Raw genomic sequence first — 26,513 nt, forward strand, 5'->3', positions numbered from 1 at the left:
TTTCGCCATGGTTTCTATTCTGCTTCTTGCTGTATTATTTGTTTCTTCCCCTATCTTCTCTCTCTCTCTTTTTCTTTCTCTTTTTCTATTTAATCTTTGTGTCTATTTATTGCTGTCACTGTTAACGCCTATCCTCCAAGGAAGGAAAAAGTACAAGACATGAATCAGAAATGATAAGTCTGTCTAACTTGGTCTTCTCTCAGTTTTTGGCTTTCTTTCTTTTTTACTCTGCACTTTTTCATTGTATGAATGTTGGTTTTACTTCTATTTTAATGATCTCGGGGGCAAAAACTATTAAGGGAATGAGAGGGAAAAACCAGTCAAAAAATTAAAGATAAAAAAAGTTAGAAAGTTTCTTATCATATGAAATATTCAGACTCTCGATCATATAAAGATTACAACATTAATAATTTCCAGTGATACATCCAATAATGAAAATAAAAACTCATCAGAAGCATCAAGTAACTTTTTATTTTTTTTTTTATTAAACCGAGGCGATTGTGCCAAATATGCGTTCTGCCCCTGAGGAATTTAATATTTGTGTTTTATTCGAGAGCTCAGAACAATTCAGCATGTCAGGGTTGTTCCTTTGGAGCCACACCCGCAGTTACGAAATTCATGGTGTTGACGTCTTCAGCATACCAGCAGCACTTTAGCCACGTCGAATGACTCGAAATCGTGCCTTGCAAATTTCCAATTATCAAGAAGCTTGTTGTTATACTGTACTGTAGTTGTAGAGATCTCGTGGGCCATACGCAACTCTGTAGAGCAGACAACCAGCTAGCTACGTAAAATCCCGCCCCGCATTCCCCCCCCACCATTTCCAACCAGGTGGATCTAAAATCTAATAATAATCATACCCGTCATCATAGTAATCATCATCACTGCCTCCGCCATAGTAATTCCCAGCAAACGCCTCGTCGACATGATCGTCCTCTTCCTCTTCCCCGTCGTCCATGTCGTCTTCATCTTCCAAATCTTCTTCCACGTCTTCTCCATTGGTCTGATCCAGTTCCGTGCCAGGGCTGTAGCCTGGGATGTAGCCTAGGATTTCTTCGTTGGGGTTTGTGGGTGGCGGTGTTGGGTGTGCGGGTTCTTCTTGTGCTGGGGATTGTTGTGGTTTTGTACGTGCAGAGACAGACGTCGACGATGCAGAAGTGGGCTTCACTGTCGTAGCTTGATTGGGGGTTCCAGTAAAAACACCTCCCATCTTCCCGCCCTTAACAACCCTCTCTCTCACCGGTCCCCTAACACCAGATACAGACACCCCGCCCGCAAAACTCCGCTCAGAAAACACACTGCCAGAACGACTTCTCCCCCTCCCCCTCTCCCCATCCTTCCCAATCCCAATCCCAATCCCTATCCCAATCCCAATCCTACTGCTCCCATCGCTATCCCTCCTTTTAACCTTCCCCTCCTCATCATCCTCATACATCTCCTCCAACAACCGATAATTAATCTTCTTACTAAACCCTCTCTTCTCCAACATCTTCCTCATCGCCTCCGCTGGAGTCGAAGCCCTTGTCCCACCCCCCTCTCCTTCCCCACCCTCCCCATTCCCCTCACCCAAATACCCTACATCTCCCATCCTCCCTTTTCTTCTCTTCCGCGGTCGATTAGCTACGCGCCGTCCATTAACTAGCTCCTCCTCCTCGGCCAGCGCACGCTTGAGAGCCTTGGCTTGCTGCGTGCGCAGGTAGTCCTTATTCTCATGGACCCAGATGCGTTCTTTTATTTCGACTTCAGCTGGGGAGAGGAGGCAGTACTTTACTTCGGGGTCGGAGTCGAATTCGCTTTCGTGAATGTCGGGGCTGGAGGATACGGTTTTGGGCAGGTTGGCTGCGGTGGCGTTGTTTGTGGTGGTGTTGGTTGTGGGGGCGAGGAGATTGGAGCCTAGGAGTTCTTGCATTTCGGATTCCAGGGCGGATTCGGAGGCCAGTTCGGATTCAGTTGGGGGTGGTGGGCGGAAGTTTTTGGCGCCTTTTGGTCGACCGCGTTTAGCTTTGGATTCTGAGATGTCGTTCGCATTGTCCTTGTTAGCTGATAGGGTGGGATCGATGGGTAAGTCCGGTATGGAGAACCCGTCTTCATCTACCTGTCTTGGTTTCGGGGCCGAAAGCGTTGGTTCAGGGGTATGTTCGTCGTTCCCATCCTCGTCACTTTCCATTTCTGCAACGGTTGCCGCTGCTTTTCTCTTTGTTGCTTCTTTCAATTTGCCCTGAGTGAAGGAAGGTGGGTCATGGGCAGTCTCCAGCTGGACAGAGCGGAATTGGTCAACGGTGAGTTCACCGCTTTCCGTTGCTTTAAACTCATTCAGTCGTTGATGGATTGTTAACTCTGTTACTTTAACAACGTACACGACCTCCCGAACAGTTCGACGGAAGTTGTTCATGCGGGCTGCTAGGATCAAAGCCGCACCACAGATACCTGCCGGACGTCGTCCTGTAATCATCCAGTCACGGTTCATTCGCTGCACGATTCGCACCGCCTCGCTTGCAACCTGCATCATTGAGGTGCCGAATTCGAGCTGTTTCGCAAACCGGTATATCAAGCTTTCTGGGTCGATGGGGTTCATGATGAAGACGTTTCCGCCAAGACGTAGTTCGTCAAGCAATGCTTTGTATGCACGTCCGAGTTTAAACACATTAATCTGTAAGACGAAGATTAGATTTTATTGATCTGAGAAAATATACATGGTGCCATGCACATACCATAAGCACATCAGCAAAGTCAATCAACATTACTGTGTTCCCATCCTGCCGTCGACAGGCGATGTACAAACAGACGGCAGCAACCGTCTTCGTACGACGACCTTGGATGAAATTTAATCCCACTGCAAGCTTGAAAACCTGACCAGCCGCCTTGGTGGCACTTTCTGGGACATTCAAGGCTCGAGAGAGCTGGGCAATATAGCGATTTCCTATAGTGTACAGTTCGCTTACAGTCAGCAACTTGGTGGTAGATTATGATTCAGGGGCAATCGTTCAGGAACAAAAAGAAAAGCTTATAACCCACCATTCTGCTCCGTGATCTCTCTACTCTCCATCCCGCCACCTCGCTGAAACCCCGGTCCCCCGCTGCGTCCATGGCTCTGATCCGCTCCGACAAAGGTGCCCTGAACAATCGCAGCACCGGATGCAGATTCACCGAAGGTGATTTCGGAGACGATGTTTGATTCGCTGACGACAGTACCACAGCCAGAACAGACCTTCATGCCATCATCCTCGACGATATTGGGGGCGGGACAGCCTGGGTTCGGACAGGTGAGGGGCTTGGGATATGTGGTCGTTTTCTGTGGGCGGGGGATTGGGGTGGGATTGGGATTCCGGAGACTGGGCGAGGCGCTGGATGGGGGGCCGAATTCCAACACCTGGAGCCCGAGGGAAGCGGGTGGGAGGCCGTGTGCTTGCCATGGAGGGAACCCGGAGGACTTTTAGCGTGTATGTAGACCTGGAGAAGGGATTGGTTATTATGTTTTCCTTAGGGAGGAGGCTAGTAGGGCGGGGTGAGAATTTATATAGGAGAGGTAGGTGCTCACGGGTTCCGGGGACGATGGATAAACAGTCTGTCTATGCCTGAATCATCTAATGATTTTTTTTTAGTATGGATATAGATATGGATATATACAGAGGTATCATACCTAGGTGTAGCTAGGAGTAGGGGATAGATATTTGAAGGGAATGCGCAAGGATAGCGACTGAGCTGGGAGGGGATCAGCCGAAAGTTTGGCTGACACGGCGTGGTGCAGCGGCTAACACTCAATAGGGCACAGTAAGCGACAGCGGGAGTGACTAAGTATTCTTACGTCAGGTTGGCGACGGGAACTCTCCAAGTTCGATCCGCGGTAGGAGCAGAGAGCCAGAGCGGGAATCCGGGGTTGAAAAGGCAGTGGAACGAAACCACCGAACATTGACAACACAGGGGAGATCTTCACTGTACACTATCATCTCGCATTTAGGTTTAGATGAGATTCATGTTTTGCACCATGTTTCAACAAAGACTAAAGGCTATGGTCCTCGCTGAAAAGGTCTCTGAATCACCCCTCGACCAATGTGATTACTCTCCATAGGAGGACGACTGACCAACATTCTGTGATTGAACTGGTCTGGATTGAGTGGAAAACAGCCGGGATACCACGTTAATGGGTATCGGTTTGCGGTTACCGTAAGCTGTTTTGTTATCCTCAGATGATTCGATCCTAGCTAGACTTTTCACATCCACCGAACGGCATCCATTTTTGGACTGCGACTGAGAGGATTCTGGGATGGTTCGCCAGCTGGACGAAATTGCCACAGGAGCTAAATGCCCAAGTACCGCTAAGGTACCGAATAGCTGGCCAATATAACAAAGGGGTACATAGATTCTACGTACCCCGGATTTTTTCCATCCAAACACTCGACGTCACCATTAATTATTCATCTCCAGATCGTTCGTTCTTGTGTATCCCCCACTCCCTGCTCCCTGTCTGACATACTGGACAAACAACCCCTCCATTGCTTTTCGTATTTAGTGCCTTCCAATGAACTGGTTTGGGGATTATCTCCCTTTCGTCCGTATTCGTTGCGTTTCTCTTGCTCGCGCATGGCTGCGCGATTTGTGCGTGATTGCTAAGACAGATTATCATTTCTTCGCACAATTCACTCACCACCGCCACTCAAGCACCAGTCTCTCACAAGACCAATAAAGTGGGGGTTATTTAAGTATATATTCGGGAGTGCTTTTGTTTTCCAGTTTCAAGAGTCATCACTCAAAAATATTTTCCCTCCTTCCCTTCTCCGAGTCCTCAACAGGTTACACCTGAAGTATGATCATTGTTTCATTTCTTCAACAGGAGAATTGCACTTCTCTATCTATCCTTACCTAGGCCCTTTTACAACTTTAAACTCTTCCAAGAAATCCGTCCTTCCGCGCATTTCTCCAGAATCGGATGGTGAAGTGGCATTTTCTTGGGTTACTATTATTCAGATATTCCGACGACAATATATCTTATTCTCAGGCCTTGCTACAAAAGGAACGGAAGAAAAAGTACTAGCATACTATAGTTTATCATCTCGTGTCGCTTTCTCATCTTTAAAGCCTGGAACACATGGCAGAGAAGGCGCAAGTTCAAGCCCCCCAAAGGGCTGCCCATCGCTCAACTCCTCCTGACACCCCTAGGTCGCCCAAAACAATAACAACCGTCCTCCTGGTTAATAACATCCACTGTACCTCCTGCGTGGCATACGCGAGAGAAGTTCTCTTCGGGATACCGCATGTCTTCAGCGTTGACGTTTCAATTCTCGCCCAAGAAGTCCACGTCCGCCACAGCCAACAGGTATCGTCCACTGATCTTGTACGGGGCCTTACTGACGCCGCCTTCGAGATCTGTCATGCAGACTCTCGAGATGAGTCTGGCAACAAAATAAGTGACATAGACGTTTCCTGGCCTGCGAGTCGATGGATAGACCGTCGTATGTGGAGCCCTGGCTCGCATCCTGACAAGGCTGCCTGGAGCAGGAAGAGGGCTCATATAGAAAATTGCGATGCTTGTCGGCTGGAAGAGCCGGGTAAGTATACAGGAGGTGATAAGAAGAGGTTGTCGAGTCTCTCGCAGTCTGAGGTGGTGGAGGAAAAGCTAGGATTGGGTGTTTGCAGCGCCAAGAAGCAAGGGGATGTGGAAACGCAAGAATTCTCGAACAAGCAATACAGTGATGTCGATGTTGAGAAAGGTCTCGTTCCTTCTACGGAGGAATATGATGCATACATCAGCATATTTGGAATGTCCTGTTCATCATGTGTTGGCACGTTGACGACAGCTATTAAGCAGCTTGATTTCGTGAAATCCGTCAACATAGCTCTTCTGACACATAGCGCGACTCTCACAATGTTGGGCCCTAGGGAGAATATCGACAAGGTTCTGGGTTTGATTGATGACCTTGGATTCGAAGGAACTCTTGACAACATTTCTGAGAAGTTGCCTAGGACTTCCCGAGACGTATTTGTGGCCACTGCCAGCATCGTCGGGATGACATGTGGCTCTTGCGTGGGCACGATAACTCGCGGAATTCAAGAGCTCCCTTTTGTTAAAAATGTTGCTGTCGATCTTCTGGGTGCTAGCGGGAAGATTGAATTCGAGGGAATTGAAAGACTTGGTGAGGTTATACAGACGGTCCAGGATCTCGGATATGATATCGCAGTTACTGAGTGTCTGCCCCTTAATGGTGATGAAACTCAAAAGGACAATAATGCCCCACTGAAACGAACGGTTGCGATTAAAGTCGATGGAATGTTTTGCCATCACTGCCCTGAAAAAATTTTGAATGCCTTGGAATCTATGGAAGATGAATCACTTTCAGTGGATGAAAATCTTGACCTTAAAAAGACAGTTGTGACGGTCACATACAAACCCGACCCCCCATCTATGACCGTTCGAAGTATCATTGCAGCCATAGAATCTGCGAATCCCGCTTTCAAGGCCACTGTTTACCACCCACCAACTATCGAGGACCGCTCACGTGCGATGCAGCTTCACGAAAGACGGCGACTCCTCTCACGCTTGCTATTCACATTCATCGCCGCTATTCCCACATTCTTTATAGGCATCGTCTGGATGTCCCTGGTGCCGCCAACCAACGAAATTAGAAAGTTCTTCTACCAACCTATATGGGCTGGGACGGTATCACGTTTGGAATGGGCGTTGTTCATCATTACCACGCCCGTTATGTTTTACGGTGCCGATGTTTTCCATGTCCGTGCTTTTAAGGAGGTTAGAGCCTTGTGGAGACCTAGTAGCAGAGTGCCTATTCTGCGAAGGTTTTACCGGTTTGGAAGCATGAACCTGCTCATTTCTGCAGGCACTTCTGTGGCTTACTTTGCATCTGTCGCTGTGTTGGCTGTCGGAGCCAGGTCGCAGGGACACCAAGGCCACATGTCGACATACTTTGATACGGTCGTTTTCCTCACAATGTTCATTCTTGCTGGAAGGGCCTTGGAAGCGTACAGCAAAGCTAAGACTGGCGACGCTGTTTCTATGTTGGGTAAACTTCGTCCTTCTGAGGCCCTTTTGGTCGTTGATTCTTCTGCTCCGGATTCTCCCCGGAACAACGTCCAACGCGTCAGCGTAGACCTTTTGGAAGTCGGGGACATCGTCAATATACCTCATGGCACATCCCCTCCAGCAGACGGGATTGTAACCGGTCCAGGTTCATATAAGTTTGACCAGAGCTCATTAACGGGAGAGTCGAAACCTGTTGGAAAGAATGCGGGAGATAAAGTGTACTCGGGATCTGTGAATGTTGGGCAACCGGTATATATTCGGATATCCGACATTGGCAGCACGTCGATGCTCGATCAAATCGTTGCTGTTGTTCGAGAGGGGCTGACGAAACGCGCACCCGTGGAAGGAATAGCGGATATTATGACTAGCTATTTCGTCCCAGTAATCACACTTCTCGCTATCACGACTTTCGTGGTCTGGCTCGGCTTGGGACTCATGGGTCGTCTTCCGGATGATTACCTTGATTCAGCCCAGGGTGGATGGCCCTTTTGGGCTTTGAAATTCGCAATCGCAGTTTTTGTGGTTGCTTGTCCATGCGGCTTGGCTTTGGCGGCCCCCACTGCTCTTTTTGTTGGAGGTGGTCTTGCTGCCAAGCGAGGAATTCTTGTTAGGGGTGGTGGCGAGGCCTTTCAGGAGGCTAGCCGTCTTGAAGCTGTTGTGTTTGACAAGACGGGAACGTTAACCGAAGGAGGAACGCTACGAGTGTCTGATCATGAAGTGTTTATCAGGGACCAGGAGCAGCAGCAGGTCGCCTGGAAATTGGCGCAGGTTTTGGAGGAGAGCAGTACACATCCAATTGCAAGAGCGATATCCAATTTCTGTGCGGAGAAATCTTCTATATCTCTCATTTCGTCGACAATTACCGAGATCCCCGGTCAAGGCATGATGGGTAAGTTCTCAATGGAGGTAAAAAGTCCAAGCTCTGTTGAGCACTTTGTAGGAATTGAATACGAGGCAGCGATTGGAAGCCAGCGACTACTCGAAACTCTCCTCAGCAAAGAGGAGGCTGATCGTTATTTCCTGTCCAACACTCTCACAAAATATCAGTCTGAGGGAAAGTCCACCGCCATCCTTTCCATCCGCAAAATATCAGATACCTCCTCCACATTTACCCCTGCCATCGTCTTCGCGACATCCGACCCAATACGAGCAGAAGCAGCAAATGTGATTTCTAGCCTCCAGTCGAAGAACATCGAAGTTTTCATGTGCAGTGGAGATAACTCAATGACAGCAAATGCTGTGGCCTCTGCAATTGGCATACCGGCATCGAACGTCATGGCCAACGTCCTCCCACAGCAAAAGGCAGAATATATCCGTCAAATACAGGAAACAAAACTTTACAATGCCGACGCCACCAACAATAGCAAAAGGACTAAAAAGAAACGCATCGTCGCCTTCGTTGGTGACGGCACAAACGACTCCCCCGCTCTCGCTGCCGCAAATGTCAGCATAGCCATGGCCTCCGGCTCCGATATCGCCATCAATTCCGCAGGCTTCATCCTCCTCAACTCAGAGCTGAACACCATTCTCGAACTGTGCACCCTCAGCCACCGTGTCTTCAATCGTGTCAAATGGAACTTTGGTTGGGCAGTGGTGTATAATGTGCTTCTGGTGCCTATTGCTGCAGGAATCCTTTATCCCATTGTCACGGGAACAATGATGGGAGATGATGGGAAGATGGTGAACAAGCATTGGCGGCTTGATCCTGTCTGGGCTAGCTTGGCCATGGCGTTGAGTAGTGTTTCGGTGGTATGTAGCAGCCTGGCGCTGAAGATTGAGTGGAGGAGGACTAGAGCGTGCATCGAGAAGAAGGTGCATGATTGGCGAAGGGGGTGAGACTGTGAGGGCGTGATGTTGAAGACGTCAGGGAAGTTTCCCCTGAATTTCAGGGTCCACAGAGAGGCTATCTCGCGATAATTTGTAATTAATTATCTGTAATTTCGAAATTATCTTTTACTTTTTTTGTTTTTCTCTCGGTCTTCGTCTTGAAGGTAGAGATTCCCATTTACTTAATACTCCCTACACCCTATTTACTTTTCCTTCGTTGGGGAGTTCAAAAATTTGTTAAAAGGGAGAAAAAGTGGGACAAATCAATGAATCACGATTATTTCCCGTATTGATTCATTCCTTTTCACCCCTCAATATTGATTAGTTACAACTTTTCCTTCTGCTCGTACTTGTGTCCTTATCAATAGCACCACAAAAAATTGAGGATTTCAATTATTCACACCCGTTGAGAATCCGATCCGCCTCCGACAAAACCCTTTAAAGATCTAAATTCACAGCAAAATCATTTCATTCACGTGTTATTTGATTCACCTCTATCTAAAAACCCTTCCATAATCAGCAAATGAATAGCCATAGAAAGAAACCAATGCATATATACGTATAAACATACTTGAGACCCAGTGACACAAGTCCAATCTCGATGGGTCAACGGATTGACAAGCTTCAGTTCGAGAACTCGGTTACTGATATTGCTGTAGATGACGGAAACAATCGCAGTCCGTAACTGTTGTGTGTTATTGATAAAGATGTCATTCATAATGTTGTTAAAAGCAAAGAAGAAAACAAGGTGATAGTTGCGTCAGTCCATGTTGACATGTGTGAAATCCTCAGCAATGCGAAATTTTAGTTTAGTAAAACTAAGAGTCTCTCGAAGCAGTATAGACGGATCATTTAAGACATCGTAGTATCGTATGTCGGTGATAAGGCAGAGTGATGATGCACTTAGGGGACTTGTGACCGTCTACACAATAATAACGAATCCAGCAATACTTTCGTCATCTGTAGGTTTTGGATGGACAGGTGATTCGACGGGCTATATCTTAGGAGACTCGTAGAGAGCAGTGGCCATCCTTAACAACGGCATGTTTTGGTTAGGGTTGATTGAGTGAGTTGTATCTTAGGTCTGGAAGGCATTCGTCCCTAGCTGTGTTGGTCCACCTTCAATAGAAAGTTGGGTATTGCTTGCAAGGGTCGCTTTCTGAGCTTGACTTTGTGGCATCCATCTGAGTTGTAGCAAGGGAAATATCCCTGGTTGAATCCGATGCGTTAGCTCCTGATTGTTTGGACGTTCGGGCTCTAGATAAAGCCGATGATTGAGTTCTGCGATCTGTCTCCTTGAAATTGTGACCATATTTTAACCCAGTGATTGTATCCGCTGCTTTCATGTGAATGAAAATAGATGTAGAGTTTCTCCACCACTGCTCTTCCAATCTGTTCCGCCAGATCAGGACCGCGCAAAAGAGCATCACAAAGGTTAAAAATAAATCCCTTAACCACATTTCCAGGGGTAAACAATCTTCTTGTTGCTATCTCATATCCATGAGAAACTGGATTTGAAGATCGGGGAGGCTCACATCCTGATGAAACATCGTACATAGCAAAATTGATGGAGAAAAAAAAAAGCATTAACACGGGCAAGAAGTTATACAGATAACAACCTAGCAAACTCAGATAGGATTATAAGTAAAGTGTAAATCAAGACGAGGATAATAAGATAATCTTATAACTGGTGAAGACGAGAGAGAGAAAAGATAAAAAAAGCAAACTGTAAAAACAATGCCTCTTCAATCGATTTTATGCATACTTGTCAATCCCTTTAGACTTACTATTCTCATTAACCCCCCAAATCTCCGCGATCTTCTTGCTTACCAATTTCCCAATTTTCTTCCTCCCCACCAACCCTCCTAATTTCTCAAACACCATATTCTCCATCGCAGCAGTGCCACCACTTCTCCCACGGCCAGTCCCACCTCCACTGCGCCCGTGATAAGCCTCTTCAAACGCCTCGACAAACTCTCTTGGCGTTTGCCAGTGCCGCTGGATCTCCAGCGCTTTATCAGCTGTAACGCCTCGTGTGCACATGAGCATTTTTAAGAAGATGTCGCGGAGAGTGAGCATTTCTGATTTGGAGGCTAGGGAAGAGAAGGTGGGGAATGTAACTGTAAATGTTGATCTTCTTGTACTTTGCGTTGGATTATGCGTATGATTTTGCTGGGAACGGAGGTAAGCAAGGAGGTCTAGGTAGGATTGTGGGGAGGTGATATGTTTGGTTGGAATGATTAAGAGTGGTGATTGGTTCGAAGCAGAAGCAGTGGTGGTCGGAGTAGAGGTGGTGTATATCCCTCGTAGTAATTTGGTCATTCGAGCTAGGTATCTGATGGTATCGTCTAGACTACGCGTTTGCTTCACGAAGTACCCATTCACGACCTGCGTGGACGCAATGGCTGACGCGACGTGCTCATGATACTTAGACCCCGTAATGCCTGCATCAGCAAAGTCTTCGATTAAGTAAACGGCATTCCGCACCCCTGAGCGCCGTAGACGAAATTTCTGCTCATGGAAACGTCCGTCTTTGATACTGCTGACGAGATCATCGAGGCGTTTTCGCTCCACGATCCAGTCCAGCATGACTTCATCGCCCTCCTCGCCATGTCGTGTGAGGAAGGTTGGATCTTTGCATTTTGCGACCCAGAGTACATCGCCAACTTCAAGGGAGCGGACAATGGGGTTTATGCCTTTCTTACTTAGTTCGTTGGAGATATAATCTCTGTCTCTTGTGGAGCGAATTTCGCGGACATCGAGGACAAGTTCAACGGTGAAACTGTCTGGTGCGAGGGCAATTGGCTTGATTGAAGATGCGGATAAAGATATGCCTTTGCTCTGGGGTGGCGAATCTCCATTCGATGATGTTGGTCGTCCAATGTTTGCGGAAATATCTTGCACGCGTGGAATTCCTTGGTTAGACCTATCTAGAAAATCGAAATCATCTAGATCTATGGTGGTCCGCTTGGGACTAGGGTGACGAAGAGGAGAACGCGGTTCCAAGGCACTGGGCAGGGGGGTTGTCCGATCTACAAGCCGATGTGATCCAATCGGGTTCCCTGACGAAATTTCGCCAATCTGCGATGTCTAGAGTACAATGATTAGAACGACGAACACAGATATACCCAAATATGGCAAATGTAGCGAAGCAAGAACTACCCACTTGGCTATATCCGCTTTGAAATCCATCGGAACCCTCCTTTGGCAAAGTTTTTTTAATCTTCTTCGCAATCTCCCATCCGTCCTCAGTGAGAAGATACCTTCTCGAAGACACCCGACCATACTCATAAACAAGATCTTTCTGTACTAAAGTTTTCATTGAATTCCAAGCAGTATAAAACTTGGACGGATCAGGTGGTACTGAATATGAAACATCACAATATGGCTGAGCAAGCTCAATGAGTTGCTGTTTTGTCAGCCCCAGAGATGAATTTTCATTTACGGATGCAAGCCCCAGGAGCAAGCCATAGGGACCGGATCGCAGGATTGGAACATAAGGTTTTACTTTCTTTGGCTTTTTGGCCGTTTGGCCCTCAGCATTTCCATCATTTACTGTTCTTTTTCGAGCTGGAATATGGAATATTAGTTAAGGTTTGATGCATAAATATATCTTGCAAGGGCGAGATTTTCAACCTTGTTTGGGTAACTCAGGCAAGGGAAGCCCATTTTGTACACAATATGCATTCAACTTCACGGTTAGGCGATCACATAGCTTTGGTCCAAAGCCATTGAGCTGCTGCGCCTCTGAAGGGTGGTTGAATGTCAAAGGGCATGCCTTCATTGAATCATAGGCCTTTTTGTATCTGGAGCAGTGTGAAATTAGCATGTCGGTTTTATCGAGACGGCAAAAATCATGAGGATCTGGGAAGCATATATTACACATTAAAGCCTTTTGAATTTCGCTCCCGCGCCTGATCCAGCCATCCTTTTACCCATTCGAGCAGTAATGGATTCGCGCAGGAATCGTCTGACATGCTGATAATGGCTAATGTTTTTCAACCTAGCACTTTCCACCCAAATTACAGCTATTGATAAACGTTATCAGTTGCATCGTCTCCTTGGTTATGGGATTTTGGCATTTGTTCTCCCACAACATCGTTAATGTCCCGCTCTTGGGCTTGTGTTGATGTTCAATTTTCAACGAGAAGTCGTTCAACATAACGGAGTCACGAGACAAACGCGAGGTCAGGTGACTTCATTAGCTGCATCTTGATCCTGCCACTTCAGACCTCAACATTTGGCGATGTAATAATAATATGAAAATGCTCAATATCCACGGACTAAGGTCCTGTTAATTGCGGAAACAAACTTGTGTCCATTCGGCCCGCCGCTGTGGGTTTCATATGGACTTTGTGTTTACATTCCACCCAAACCAGAACAGAACCAGAAGATGGTGGTATTGATTTGAAAGGAAATGGGTTATTTTTAATAGCTTAAATAGACTCCCTCACTTCTTCTACTTTCAGACAGGCTCTTCGATTGCGTCTCTCCATAATTGTGTGCGTCAATCCCCACGGCCGCGACCCTTCCCTCCACACACTATCACAGCATTTTGTGTGTCAGCGCCTACTTTGTTCACCTTTCCGGGGTGGGCAACCCAGAATTGGCCGAGTGAAGTATCAAAACAGCCCTCTCTGGTCATCAGGTTCTCTGCAGCTTCTAATTCTGCCATACTGCCTGTGTTCTCTTCTAATCTCATTCTTTCTTCTATCAGTAGCTTATTGAGTGTCTTTTGCAGCACTATATGTGCTGTACTTCTTAATAAAGTACTCACACTCTTAATTGACTTACTTCAGATTCTTTTCACTGTTTTCTAAGTTATTTTGATTATAAAGTCTTACTTTTGTTAATTGCTTTTGTTAAATCTATTAGATTTGTAAAATGTTTAAAATGAAAATAATATTAGTATTATATTGAATAATATTTTTACAATAATCAATATAGAAATAGATTTAATATTAACTTTTTAATAAAAATTAAAATTAAAATTATATTAAATATATATTAAAAAATAATTAATTTATAAGCATATTATCTACAAAGTTAAATAAATTAAAAAAAAAAAAATTAAATATTTAAATATTTTTGATTATAGTTACTTTTTTGCAATTTTTCTTTATTTAAAATTGACAAAAGTTTAAATTAAGTAGTTATAGTTTAGAGATAAGCAGTATATAACTAATTTTACATTACCAAAACATCTTGAAAAGCATGTTGAATGGGTGAGGAAAAGAAGACCAGGTTGGCAAGAGTATATATGTAAGATGGCTTATACTTTACAATTAGGTGCTATATTTTGACCAACAACTGATCCTAGCAAATTGTAGGTTGGAAGAAGAGATGTGGATGAAGTCGGGCAGGATTTGCATATATCATGGCGGGCAGAGCAAATGAAATGACAGCTGCGAGAAGAAGAGACAGCTCACAGAATGCTGTTTTGAAACTCATAGCTCTGCTGATATCCGTGGTAATTCTGCCCAAGAGAACCGGCAGAATTCGGATGAAAATCAGGGTTAGAGCAGTTAATCTGTTCTTTTATCCCTCAAATCATTTTGGCCTGTAAATACTGCTGAAACAAATGCCCAGTTTTACTGAGTACCGCGTTTTACAAAAGTCCGCCAACCACGAAAAAAACGACGATCGACCCAGGATAAACATCAGGAGACCACCTATGGACGTGCCATTTATCTCAGAGGAGGATGCAACACCAAAGAAACTCAGGGACGAGGGTGGATCCCATAGAGTCAAACCTCGGGCATGGATACACCCCCCAACGACGGATCTCAGTGTTGTCATGAAAGAAACAAGTATTCATGCCCTTATGCTGGGCCCGCATTCATGCAACACATTTTTCACCACCTCTGGCCATGCTGCAAGACATGGAAGGAGGTATATCAGTCAAGAAAACTTCTGTTGCCCTGTTGTGTAACAGGGCATTCACGCGAAAGACCATGAGGTTTCACCAGAAAACAATGCATGGTCCATCAATTCCAAACAGCTGGGGAAGGATGGAGGGGCAGAAATCAATCCCTGTTCAGTCAAGATTAGACTGACCTAAATCATAAACATCAAGTCGAGTAGCCAACAGAGGAGCGGTCACTTTGAAGCATGTTGAAGAGGCTTGGGTGAATAATTTGAACTGTGATATTTTGGGCCGTGACCCGTTGTCAATATAGTTAGTATATGTGGGAGCCATCCTTCAGTGTGGACAGTGTAATTAAACCAAGTTGAATACAAAAATTGATTTTTGTGAGAGGCTGACAGAGCTCAAGAAAAGATCGGCGATTACTGGTTAATTCCAACAATAAATGGTAACTATATAGTATATCCAGGGATTGATAAATACACTCAAATACAGTCCTCAAAAAATCACCATTCTAAATCAAACATAGCGTGTACACAGCTGTACACCCAAAATAACTAGCCGCTCTTACAGCTGGTAGGCCCAACCCCTCAATTCATTACCAATAAGTAATTGTGAAATATCTACGGAGTACGGAGTAGTTACAAAATTCATCCTTCCTCCAATTCACCCGTGCCAGGCCTTGGCTCTGCATGGGGTGGCTCATGCAGAACTGAAATATTCTCCTGTTGTCCTGCTCTCCTCCCAAAATATCAAAAAACACACTGTTTATCGCCTGAGAAGCGATCTCGTAGTGGGATTTTCCGGACAGTTCGATTTCTCCGCCCTGGTGAGCACATGGGGGAGGTTAGGGTGGCACCTCGTTTTCTTGAGGATTCGATTCCTCAATTCGCCTTAGAAGAGCACTGCTGCTGCCACCTACCCTCCCAGCATCTGTCATAGACTGTTTGCTGCTTGTCAGCGACAGGGCGACTGTAGGGTATTTATTTGCCCTCATATCAAAGCTCCTGTTCTTTCATCTCAGGGCGCGTAGGCGCCCTGTGTATAGTCCCCATGCCCCCTAGCCTAGACATTGGAGCGCTAGTTATTTTGGGTGTACAGCTGTGTACACGCTATGTTTGATTTAGAATGGTGATTTTTTGAGGACTGTATTTGAGTGTATTTATCAATCCCTGTCCGAAAAGGGAAAAACCACTTGATTGATATTCTGATCTCTGTTCGACTCTTTCAAAAAGGCCCAATCCCAAGTATTCTATACTGGACTGAAGGCACAACTCCAGAGGGGTCACCTGATCCCTAAGACTCTCATCCCTCTCTATCTCTTATGGATTTCACCCGGTTTTTTATAACCGTGGAATATCCAATTTTACCCTATTTTCTATATGGCTTATGCCAGCCACTTTACATAAGTCAATTTGGAATCCAGTTTTATCAGATTCTTCCGAATCCGGAAGCAATGAACGTAAAATCAAACAAAGTCGGTTTGTGGCGTTTTACGTGGATATATAGTGTACAGTAGTGAGTTGGCTCCGGTAGCAGACTCCCGTTTGACACTAGCTAATTCTATTGTTGGAGTCAGCCACGATTATATCGTGTGTCATGTCTGATGTGCTGCTGGCAAACGTTGATCCTCGTTGTTTAGGCTACAGAACTGGTATTTAATGGACCTTCTATCCTCTCGTTCCCCACCGCTCCAAGATTATCACCAATCTATGTGTTCCCACTAAGTTCCTGGTACCCGTTTTACTTTTTGATATAACTTTTTCATCCCTTTCCAATGGCCGATGACGGTTCACCGGATTACAAGGCGCTCTTCCTTAGGGCGGAAACGGAACTAAGGCAGGCAGAAGAGCGAGTGAGACGGGAAGAAGGGTTGCGAAGGCAGGCAGAAGAACGAGTGAGACAGGAAAGAGTGCGCACTCAGAAGACAACACTCGGGGAGCTCATCAAAAGTTGTCATGATTCATTCTCCCGGCCTTTGCAGGTTGGAACGCCATCCCGCTCCACAAAGGGGACTATTCCACTACCCGCTGGAAAATACTGCCCCACATATCTTTGCTTTTGGTCCAGCTGTCCAGTTCAACTGCAAGATACCTATGATGCCGTTTCCAATTTCCTGCAACCAACTGGAAAAGATGCACCTCGGCTATTCACATCTCTTCTTGAGCTGAATGGACTTGGTCAGCGATATTCTTCTCGAATACTACGAAGTGAAAAGGATCTGGAGAATTACGAGCGAGCTGCAGTGGAAGACCACGTCCATGATATCATAGCTGAGCTATGTAAAATACCTGATGCCCGAGAGAGATTCCGGCTTGGTGATGGGATCACGTTTGAAAATCATGAAAATCTTCTACGGACGTCAGAAGAGTCAGATAATTATGACGCAGAATTGATTGATGAATCCAGTTTACAGCATCCCAACCCAGATTCATTCTGTATTCATCGAATCAACAATTCAACCAATATTTTACTTATGACGGTTGAGTATAAACCACCACACAAGCTCTTAGTTGAAAATCTCCGAGTGGGTCTTCGGTCAATGAGGTTCTGGGAAGAAGTTGTTCAGAGAAACACAATCCCCACAGGCAAGGATGAAAAGCTGAGATATAATGCAGAACAGCTTACTGGCTCAGCATTGGTTCAGGAGTATCATGTCATGATTCAACATGGACTGGAATACTCCTACATAACTAATGGACTTGTTATCATTCTTCTTCATGTTCCATATGATAATCCTAGTTCACTCTATTATTATCTCTGTGAACCAAACATGGACGTGATTTCAGAGGATCCTGAGGTATTTCACCCATCAAAGACAGCTGTTTCCAGAATATTATGTCTCTGTCTGATGAGCTTTCTTTCAAATATCCGTGATCATAAATGGCGGAATGCTGCAAGATCTCAACTACATATATGGAAGACAAATTTTGATTTTGCACGGTCACAGATCCCTGATGAAGAGCTGCGACAAAGTCCTCCAGGATCAGTATATGCAAGCTCAGAATATATGCCCTCTGAACATCTGCCATTGTCTCCATTTCAGCTCAGTCATCGAATTTTTACCCGATCTCAAGCTGCCTGTACACCAATGGACACTTCACTTCGGAGTAATCATATAGATTCTTCTGGCTCTGATTCTGATCAAGCAACACACAGTCGGAAGCGGGGCTTCAGTCAAGTAATGTCTTCTCCACCTAGCCAGCGTCCATCAGTTCGTTCAGAAGGTACCAAATCATCAAGCAGGCAGAGCCAACACACAGCACCTTACTGTACACAGCGATGTTTATTGGGTTTGAAACAAAAAGATGAATTGGATCATCAATGCCCCAATGTTTCTCTCCATCAGCAAGGCCAGAATGGTGATCGACATCTTATTGATGCAATGAAGCTGGTGCATCTTCTGAAGGAACAACTTGATCATGACCTTGATCATAACTGTACACCATTTGGAATATGTGGATCATATGGTGCACCCATCAAGATCACCTGTGCTGCATATGGCTACACTGTAGTTGGAAAGGGGACAACATCTGGGCTTTGGAAACATGTTTCACGTGAAGCGGAGATATACCAGGTTCTTCAGAAAGCACAGGGTTCGGCTGTCCCTGTATTCCTGGGGGCGATTGACTTGAAATTGATCTTTTTTATCCATCGTGCTGGGGACATCCGCCATATGCTTCTTATGGGTTGGGCTGGGGAAAAATTAGAGAATGACAATGACAGGTGGTCCTCGGCGCTACACCGTGAAATCTCAAAATCGAAGAGGGAAATCCGTATGCTGGGAGTCGTGCATAATGACTTGCGGCCTGATAACATGTTATGGAATATCGAACTGCGTCGGGTTCTGATCATAGACTTTCATCGATCTACCATAGACCCACGCCCGATGAAACAGCGGGTTGGATCCTTGAAAAGGTCACTCGATCAGCCGGACATGTCAAAACGATCCCGTATTAAACATAGCTGGGCTGAGCACGATATTTCTACTACAAGAGGATCAGGCATTCACAGTAGCTCCTGAATGGTATAGGTTGCCAAGATCTCCAGTTACATTGCTTTACGTTGATCCTTGGGATATCTATCAATCACAGTAAAACACTGAAATTCTTGATGTGTTACAATGATGGGCGAATGGCAGTTCACAATGCGTCTGTCGCTTCGATGATAGTATTCTTGAGGTTCGATACGAGGCATCAATCGCTGGTGATGCAATCCGGTGGTATTGGACAAGAGGTTGACGTACCATTTATATGGGGCAGCGATTTCTAGTATTTCCAGCATGTTTTCTTCCTACATCTTATGCACTTCTATAGCAATTTACTTCTCTTTCCCCATACCACCTACAGCGCTTATGCCCTAAGCATCCATATCTCCTTCCAGGAGCTTCCTATTTATACCTGGAGTTGTAGCCGCTGTATTCTCGCTCAATGGCATCCACACTTTCTATGCTTCGACTTTCGCGTCAACGGGGCAAGGTCCGTCAACCAGCAAGAGAGAGAAAAAATCGTGCAACAAGACCCGTTATACCCCTAGCCACACTAATGAGCGGCAGAACGTTCCCGCATGCATAACCGCACGAAGGTCCTAACAATCACCAGTTTTTAGAGTGCCCCATCGTCGCAGCCAACAATCCTTGTATTCAAGGCGGAAGGCGAGTTCGCCCGCTGCTGCAGCGGGTATTACAATTAATGGATACAATGGGTAGGGCATCGAAAATTTGGTCGGTCGTGAAGAAGACCCATTCCCTTGTTTGACCCCCCTCCATCTCTTTCGCTGAGAATCCTTCCATGACTCTCAAGCCCCGACACCGGGGAATCAGGATCAATGGCAGGTCTAGCTGCATCGAAGCAGCGATCAGCGTAATGGACAAGAGCTTGGAGGGATGCTTCGTCAGTACGATTGAGATAGAGAGAGTTTCCAATGCTTCGATTTGGATATCGTACGCGGCCGCATTGCTTGGGATAGTACAGATATGCCCCTTTAGCCCCAAACCCTTCGACCACCTCCAGGGTCTCATATGACTGGATCACACCTCTGATCAGAAACAGTTGGGATGATAATTTCTTCAGGATTCTCACTGAAGAAGAGAAAGAAGCATTTCTAAGATATGGGTTGAAATGATTCATTGGATTTCCTAGTTAAATTAACCCGTATTTACTGGCTACATACAGTTGAATTTTGCTAGTGATGATTTTATTGATCATGAAAGAACAACTTTTAAATGGAAATGCTGTTTCTTCACATAAACTAGTATATAAAACAATATGCAGGCAAGGTAACGTTCAGGGACAGCAGCCTACTGCCAGGTCTTCAACAGTAAGGACGAGTAGAAGTCTTCCTCTTATAACTATGTATATGTTCGTCTTTGTAACTTTAATAAACTAACGCCTGGTTTGACAGTTAACCTTTTGTAACCAAAACTCAGAGCCCCCATTCCTTCTTCCTGCCTGACCCGTATAAAACTCTGCGCCCGCCTTCGTAGCTCTCATTTTCTTTTCTTTTCTCCTTCTAATGAATTCGTCTTTTTGTTATATAAGTGCTAGTGCCGTATTTGGTAGCACGCCTGTTACACTCTTCCCTGCTTGCTTGCTGCAATTTTCTCTTTTTCCTGAGTCACGCAAAGCAATTACCCTTGTTGAAGAGCTAACATGATGAGTAGGCTGGTGAGCTTAGAGGGAAGAACTGCAGAATTCAGAAAAAAAAGAATATAATTAACATTCTTCAAATACAGCAGTATTGAAAGCCTCTAGATCTTATTTACATGATATTATTTAATTATACAGCTCAATCTTCTTCTGTTGTAGATTTGTATTTACAAATATACGGTACTTTTGAAAAAAATTTTCTATCTTATACTTTAAATTACATTCTTTGTTTTATTGTTTATAATTTAATTTAATTTTATTTTATTTAATTTAATTTATTTTTTTTTTTACTTTCTTCTATCATAAGATAATAGAACTTATTTTATACTAATTTAGTAAAAGTTTTTTTTACATTTAAAATTATTTTTATTCTAATAGTTTTCTAATAAAGTTTATAAAAAGTTTTAATGGTTTTTTAAAGTACAAAGATAATAAACAGTCTATTATACTAAAAGTTTAATATAGCTAATTAAGTGACAAAGCTTTGATATAAACTTCAAGACTATTTTTGAGAATCTTTACTGATAAGTTATCATTGATTAAATATAATTTAAATTTAAATATCTTTAGCAATATAATTACTTAATATATTACTATTGCATATTCATTAATATATATATTATTTGTAAAGTAGAGATGACATATAAATATTTTAAGAAACATATATTAAAGATAAAATTAATATATTATTTAGTACTTGATTTAAAAACATTTTCATTAAATATTATCTTTACTCAATTTATTACCATTAAAAATAAATATATATATAAAAATTACTAGTAATTTCTTATATATTAATGTTAAACTCAGTTAATATATTATAAAAAAATTTATTTTTATTTTATAAATATATTAAATTTAAGCCATAATTATAATATTAATAATATTTACTAATAGATTTTTACTTATAAAAAGTTAACAACTGAATTTCTTAGAATTAAAAACTAAGAACACTAAGTAATTATTATATATTATTTAAAATTACTAGATTTTTATTGATTGATTTTATAGTATATATCAATTATTAAATTAAAATCTAATTAATAATATTAAGAAAATTAAACTTTTTAGCACTATTAATTTTGAAAAGTTGAAAAATAGATTATTTATAATTTCAAGATAGTTTTAAAAGTATGTGTTATCCTTCAAAATCAAAGTAAAATTTTTTAATAAACTTTTATAAACTTTGCAATTCTCTTAACTAATAAATTTAAATATTAATTTGTTAAATACTTTATATAAATTAAAAATTTATACGAAAATTAAATTTAATAAAAATTTAATATAATTATTAAGATAAAGTTTATATTATTTAAAATTAAAATATAGTAAATCTGCTTTAAAAGTAATATTAAATTTTTTTCAATATAAAAAGAATAGATTTCTTTTTAAACTTAGTTAAAACTGAAAAAAAACTCAGTTAAAATTATTATATAAATAAAATCTCATTTTTCTGATCTTGAAAACTAATGAAATTTACTTAACATTTCTAAAAACTTGATATTCTTAGCAAATCTGCAGAGAAGAAAAATTGAGAAAGTTAAATAATTTTAAAAGAAGAGTTTTTGTCTTTTTTATCTGAGTACTCTGTATTATCACTTAATATTGTTCTTTTAATCAAAATCAAAGACATCTGTAGTTCTGCTATTACTGTTAGTCTGATATATATATAAAGTCTGCTAATTAAAAGAACTTCTCTTACAGTGATTGATATGGCAACTTATAGACTTTTTGATTTTTCTCTTTATACACTGAACAATATTTATTCTCTCTCCTCTTTGAAACTCATTTGTACATGTTTATTGATGCTGTGCATAAAGCTGAAAGTAAATATTATTTTCAAGCAACTGTTATATAACTTGTTCTTTTATCTCATCACAATGTGAGAGATATAATGTGAGAGATAAAAGTGATGAGCATGATGAAAATAATGATGAGATACAAAAGATACTCAAGAAATAAAAATATCTAAAAAAAAACTTTTAAACAATATTTAATTAAAAATAGTTGCTAAAATTTTTACTTTTAAATATGAAGTTGAAAATAAAATCTTTAAAATAATGATGTGGTGTCATAGTTGAGTTTCTCTTTTATTTTAAATCTATTTCGCTGGGCTAAATACAACCATTTGAACTCACTTCCAAGTCATGCAGATGTATCTACATGCCTTTCCCTGGGAAAAATCATTCAGCGTTGTGGGACAGAGGCAGAACACTCTGTTATTCCCAGTTAAGATAAATATATGCTGGTCAATTGAAGCTGAATGCCAGCTGTCAGCATTGAGTCTTTTACGAGTAGACGCATACTGCCATTTGTCTCACATGGCTGGGTATTCTGGGACAGAAAACCCAGATGGCACAATTCCTTCACTTTTGTAATAGCTGTTTTAGTATATGAGAGCTGTGTTTGTTAGCGATAGGACGCAGGATATTCCTGGAGGCAGTGGAAATACTGATGCTTATGTTTTTTATAGGTTTAATGGCGGTTGTGGTGAGGTATAAGTTAAGAGGCAAAGAGTTTTTTAATACAGTGTTCTGGTTCGTGTTTATTATTTGGCTTTGTATACATAACTACGTCTTCAGACTCCTAGAAGCATCAGTTGCATCTAAAGTAGATACCTTTTTTCTTGATGATGTCTCTAGAAACAATAACAATTGTGTCCTTCATACTTCACGAACAATAATGATAATATATTGATGGAAACAGATTTCTTGATGCCCTGGCCAGCGGCCCGTGGGTTGAAGCGCTCAGACTCGTGGGGCTGAACAGGGGGCGTGCTAGTCCTAATGGGGCAACCACCTTTCTTCCAAGTTTCAAGTTCCCAGTCCAGAATAGGCCAACTGTTGAGAAAAAAAGGAAAAAGGCAAAAGAAAGGAGTGGAAGAAAAGGGAAATACAGCGCGCCAAAAGGGATATTAAGAATTAAGAAAAAGAAGCAAGGGCAGGAAAGCTGTGCTGTGCTAGTGCTAGGAGTGTACTGTAATATTACACAAAGGTGCAGGAGGTATTAAATCTGGACCAACCCCAACCAATCTTGGTAATGTAACCAGGTCGAACCTAGATAGCTAACTATGTTCTGGTCTGTTCGATTATTACATCAACTTATCTGTTCCAAGGTTTTCCCGTTCCCATACCGTATTATATAGCGTAATTACAGGACCGAAGGTGCAATTACAGCACGTCATGGCAAGAAACCAGCCACCGGTACCCACAGTCGGAACATTGAGTGTACCCACTGCTCCAGCTGAAGTGTAAGGACAGGAAGGTACCGTCCTGTACCTCCCATGTTCCAAGCCCTGTAACGGATTTGGCTGCTAAATACCATTCCTGTCAGGGCGTGAGGCCCTGCTGTGCCCATTTGGAAGCCAATTATGGATGGGTCATCAGTCAGCAGCTCCCCCCCCCCCAAAAGCCCCAGCTTCCAACTTCCACCTTTTCTACCCTCCTCTTCTCCGACGACTCCATTGACTTTCCCCCAACTCTCTCCATCTCCATCTCTTCTCACAGCTACTCCTAAACCCTTGACCAACGTCGGAAGAGAGTCCCAATTCCTATCTATTCTATCTCCCACCCACGCGGTCGCATCCGTTCCTCTCACCCTCGCCCTCACCCTCAGCTCTCACATACCTGAGCCGCAAATCCGCCATGTCCACCCGCAAACGCGCTCGCGGAGATGAGGAAGAAGAGCTCGTAGCTCTCCCTAGCGATGAAAGCGAAGAAGAAGAGGAGTATGTCAGATGTCTTTTTGTGTCCCCTTTTCTCATGGTCGATATCCTATCTTTTCCCTCTGTTCTCTTGACGTCATCCACGTCTATCGGCTTCTCCATGTAACAACTGTCCAACTGGGGGACTGCTACCGACAGATCCCCTTTCTATTTTGGTGCGATTGCGCTGGCTTCGTTGAATCTGGAGAGCATTGGGTTGTATTGGGTGCGGGGAAGTTGTTATCCATCTGCTTCAATCCCTACCTTTGCTTCGCGGATGAAAGGAGCATTCCCAGAGTGGCGCACCTCTCTAGCTGCACATAGCATGCCATAACAATAGCCATAGCCCATATCCCAATCATCAAGCGGGTAAAATGTCCAATCCAAATACTAACCACTTGTCTTTAAATTGATATAGATATGAAGAGTCCGATGCCGGCGATGAAGACGAGGAGCACGAGTCCGTATCCGAAGACGAATCCGAAGGTGGTTTTGAGAACGGAGAAGCCGAGGGAATGGAGCGTAAGATATTCCCCTTATTTTTATCTCGCCTTTCCCCTCTTGTATTTTGTTAGCTATCAAACCCACAAATGAATTGTCGCGGATATTTCCAAAATTTCCCTCCACCCCCGCCTCGATCCACTCCACACAATCTCCGACTTTCGGAGGATTTTGGATCATTGCTGACATATCCATTTCCCCGCCAACAGCGGTGCACAAAAAACGTAAGGTAGTTCCAGGCCCTGACGCTGAAGTCACCGGCGAAGCGGATGGGGTAGCAGAAGAAGAGGAAGAGGAAGAGGAAGAGGAAGAGGAAGAGGAAGAGGAAGAGGAAGAGGAGCTAGATGAAACTGAGAACGGCCTGGAAGCTGAATACGAGGACGGAGAGGGAGATGCGGAAGCGGACGCAGAGACCGAAGCAGAGAAACAGAAAGAGAATGGCGCGGCTTCAACGGTACCTACTGCGAAAGGCGCAGTGGCATCTGATGTTCCTGAGGTCCCCGCTTCGGCTCCAGCTCCAGCTGCGAAGGCTACTGCCAATGGCGCCCCTGCTGTGGCTTCTGTTACAGAGGTGGAGGGTGTTGGTGGCGCTGGAGATGGTGAATGAATGAGATAGGGGTAGTAAACGAGTACATGGGCGCGGGCTGTGTCGGGAAATAAACAAAGGAGGATGATGGTATCATTGAGATCTCGCTGTTGATTTCTTTTTAAGTCTTCGGTCTGTCATGTATTTTTTTTCTTCTTTGTTTTTTTTTCTCGCTTGCGTGGATTGTGTGCGCGGGTCTTTGCGTGTGGGAACCTTTCCTAGGCGGGGAGGAAGGATGGGGCGGGACGGGATACGGTTTTGTTCATTCTTTTTTACCTTCTCCTTCTCTTCGGGAGGGATTCGATGGGTTTATTTCATTGTACGGGAAATAAGAAAATAATAACGGTTTCTGTATTTTCTGGCCATGTATTCTTGGTTGTATTGTTGTCCGTATGCTTCCTTCATAAAGCTTTTTTTTCTTCCCTACTGCCTGATTTTTCGTGGACGAATTGAGTTAGATTCACGGAAAGTCAAGCTTCGTCGACGCTTAACCGTCTGTCAGATAGTGGCAAGGTATGTTGAGACGGTATTCGTGGACTCAATTGTAGGATTTGCACAGGCTACCAGGTGGTTTCCATACATACCTAGGTACCGTAGCTAGATTGATGGATGATGGAAGAACTTCTGGAGGGAAGAAAGAGGCAGAGAAGCTTTTTTATCTTTATCTTTATTTTTCTTCTTTTCTTTTTTCTTTCTAGTTCCTCTTTTATCTCATTGGATGGATACCTGTGTTTTAACCCTTGTATATGCATTAGACTGATGGATGTGCTGGCATCCTCTTTTCATTAACTATGATTTATGCAGATCTATCTATTTGATGACCCCACATCTGGCCAATGTCCAGCCTGTCAGTATGGGATTTTGTCGTATTAGTTACTATGTCCAAACACTTACGTGGACTGAGCTTAGGTTGTGTCTTAAAAGGAGTTTAAAAAACAACTATTTGCTTCATCACTAGTTTTTTTGGATTATTCGAAAGGAATAACTTTATGCAGGGTCCCCATATGCTGGAAACCTTTCCTCACATAGTGTATAGAAGTTGGGGGCAATAGTCAATAGACTAGCAAGTCAAATTGGAGAATAGGGATGAAGGAGAGAGCTCAATATATTAAATATAAAGGCAGTTTTTAGTACATTACATTGCTAAAAACGATACACAACAACACAACAATGATAGCAACCCACGATCGACTAAGGTATATAGGGAAATTATTGCCCGCTCAAGCTCAACTTACTTCTAGCAGCAGATTAAGCAGATTAATTTGGGAGAATAAAAACACGCTATATATCAAACCGAGTTCCAGACATATATCAAGATAATCGGAGGAAGTGCTTAATTTATAATT

At 43.3% G+C, this 26,513-nt stretch overlaps 6 protein-coding genes across 6 annotated transcripts; 4 read left to right on the forward strand and 2 right to left on the reverse strand.

Moving 5' to 3' along the window:
- Nucleotides 1–844: 844 nt before the first annotated feature.
- Nucleotides 845–4,583, reverse strand: PADG_00916 (transcription factor TFIIIB subunit BRF1; the record flags this gene model as incomplete). Its single annotated transcript, XM_010757738.1, has 7 exons — nt 845–2,650; nt 2,712–2,920; nt 3,016–3,430; nt 3,539–3,575; nt 3,641–3,702; nt 3,806–3,933; nt 4,475–4,583. The coding sequence occupies 7 exons, from the start codon at nt 4,581–4,583 to the stop codon at nt 845–847; spliced, it is 2,766 nt and encodes a 921-aa protein (XP_010756040.1).
- Nucleotides 4,584–5,086: 503 nt separating this feature from the next.
- Nucleotides 5,087–8,872, forward strand: PADG_00917 (uncharacterized protein; the record flags this gene model as incomplete). Its single annotated transcript, XM_010758240.1, has 1 exon — nt 5,087–8,872. One exon carries the CDS (start codon nt 5,087–5,089, stop codon nt 8,870–8,872), a length of 3,786 nt encoding a protein of 1,261 aa, XP_010756542.1.
- A 1,746-nt stretch (nt 8,873–10,618) lies between these two features.
- PADG_00919 (uncharacterized protein) lies at nt 10,619–12,840 on the reverse strand (the record flags this gene model as incomplete). Its single annotated transcript, XM_010757739.1, has 4 exons — nt 10,619–11,953; nt 12,030–12,433; nt 12,500–12,669; nt 12,746–12,840. 4 exons carry the CDS (start codon nt 12,838–12,840, stop codon nt 10,619–10,621), a joined length of 2,004 nt encoding a protein of 667 aa, XP_010756041.1.
- A 1,604-nt stretch (nt 12,841–14,444) lies between these two features.
- Nucleotides 14,445–14,795, forward strand: PADG_11169 (uncharacterized protein; the record flags this gene model as incomplete). The annotated part of the gene is made up of 1 exon (XM_010758462.1): nt 14,445–14,795. The coding sequence occupies one exon, from the start codon at nt 14,445–14,447 to the stop codon at nt 14,793–14,795; it is 351 nt and encodes a 116-aa protein (XP_010756764.1).
- Nucleotides 14,796–16,506: 1,711 nt separating this feature from the next.
- On the forward strand, nt 16,507–18,753 carry PADG_00920 (uncharacterized protein; the record flags this gene model as incomplete). The annotated part of the gene is made up of 1 exon (XM_010758241.1): nt 16,507–18,753. The coding sequence occupies one exon, from the start codon at nt 16,507–16,509 to the stop codon at nt 18,751–18,753; it is 2,247 nt and encodes a 748-aa protein (XP_010756543.1).
- Nucleotides 18,754–24,021: 5,268 nt separating this feature from the next.
- On the forward strand, nt 24,022–25,188 carry PADG_00921 (uncharacterized protein; the record flags this gene model as incomplete). Its single annotated transcript, XM_010757740.1, has 3 exons — nt 24,022–24,104; nt 24,499–24,602; nt 24,656–25,188. The coding sequence occupies 3 exons, from the start codon at nt 24,022–24,024 to the stop codon at nt 25,186–25,188; spliced, it is 720 nt and encodes a 239-aa protein (XP_010756042.1).
- Nucleotides 25,189–26,513: the final 1,325 nt, after the last annotated feature.

Source organism: Paracoccidioides brasiliensis (assembly GCF_000150735.1).
Source record: "Paracoccidioides brasiliensis Pb18 unplaced genomic scaffold supercont2.1, whole genome shotgun sequence".
NCBI classification, from domain to species: Eukaryota; Fungi; Ascomycota; class Eurotiomycetes; order Onygenales; family Ajellomycetaceae; genus Paracoccidioides; species Paracoccidioides brasiliensis.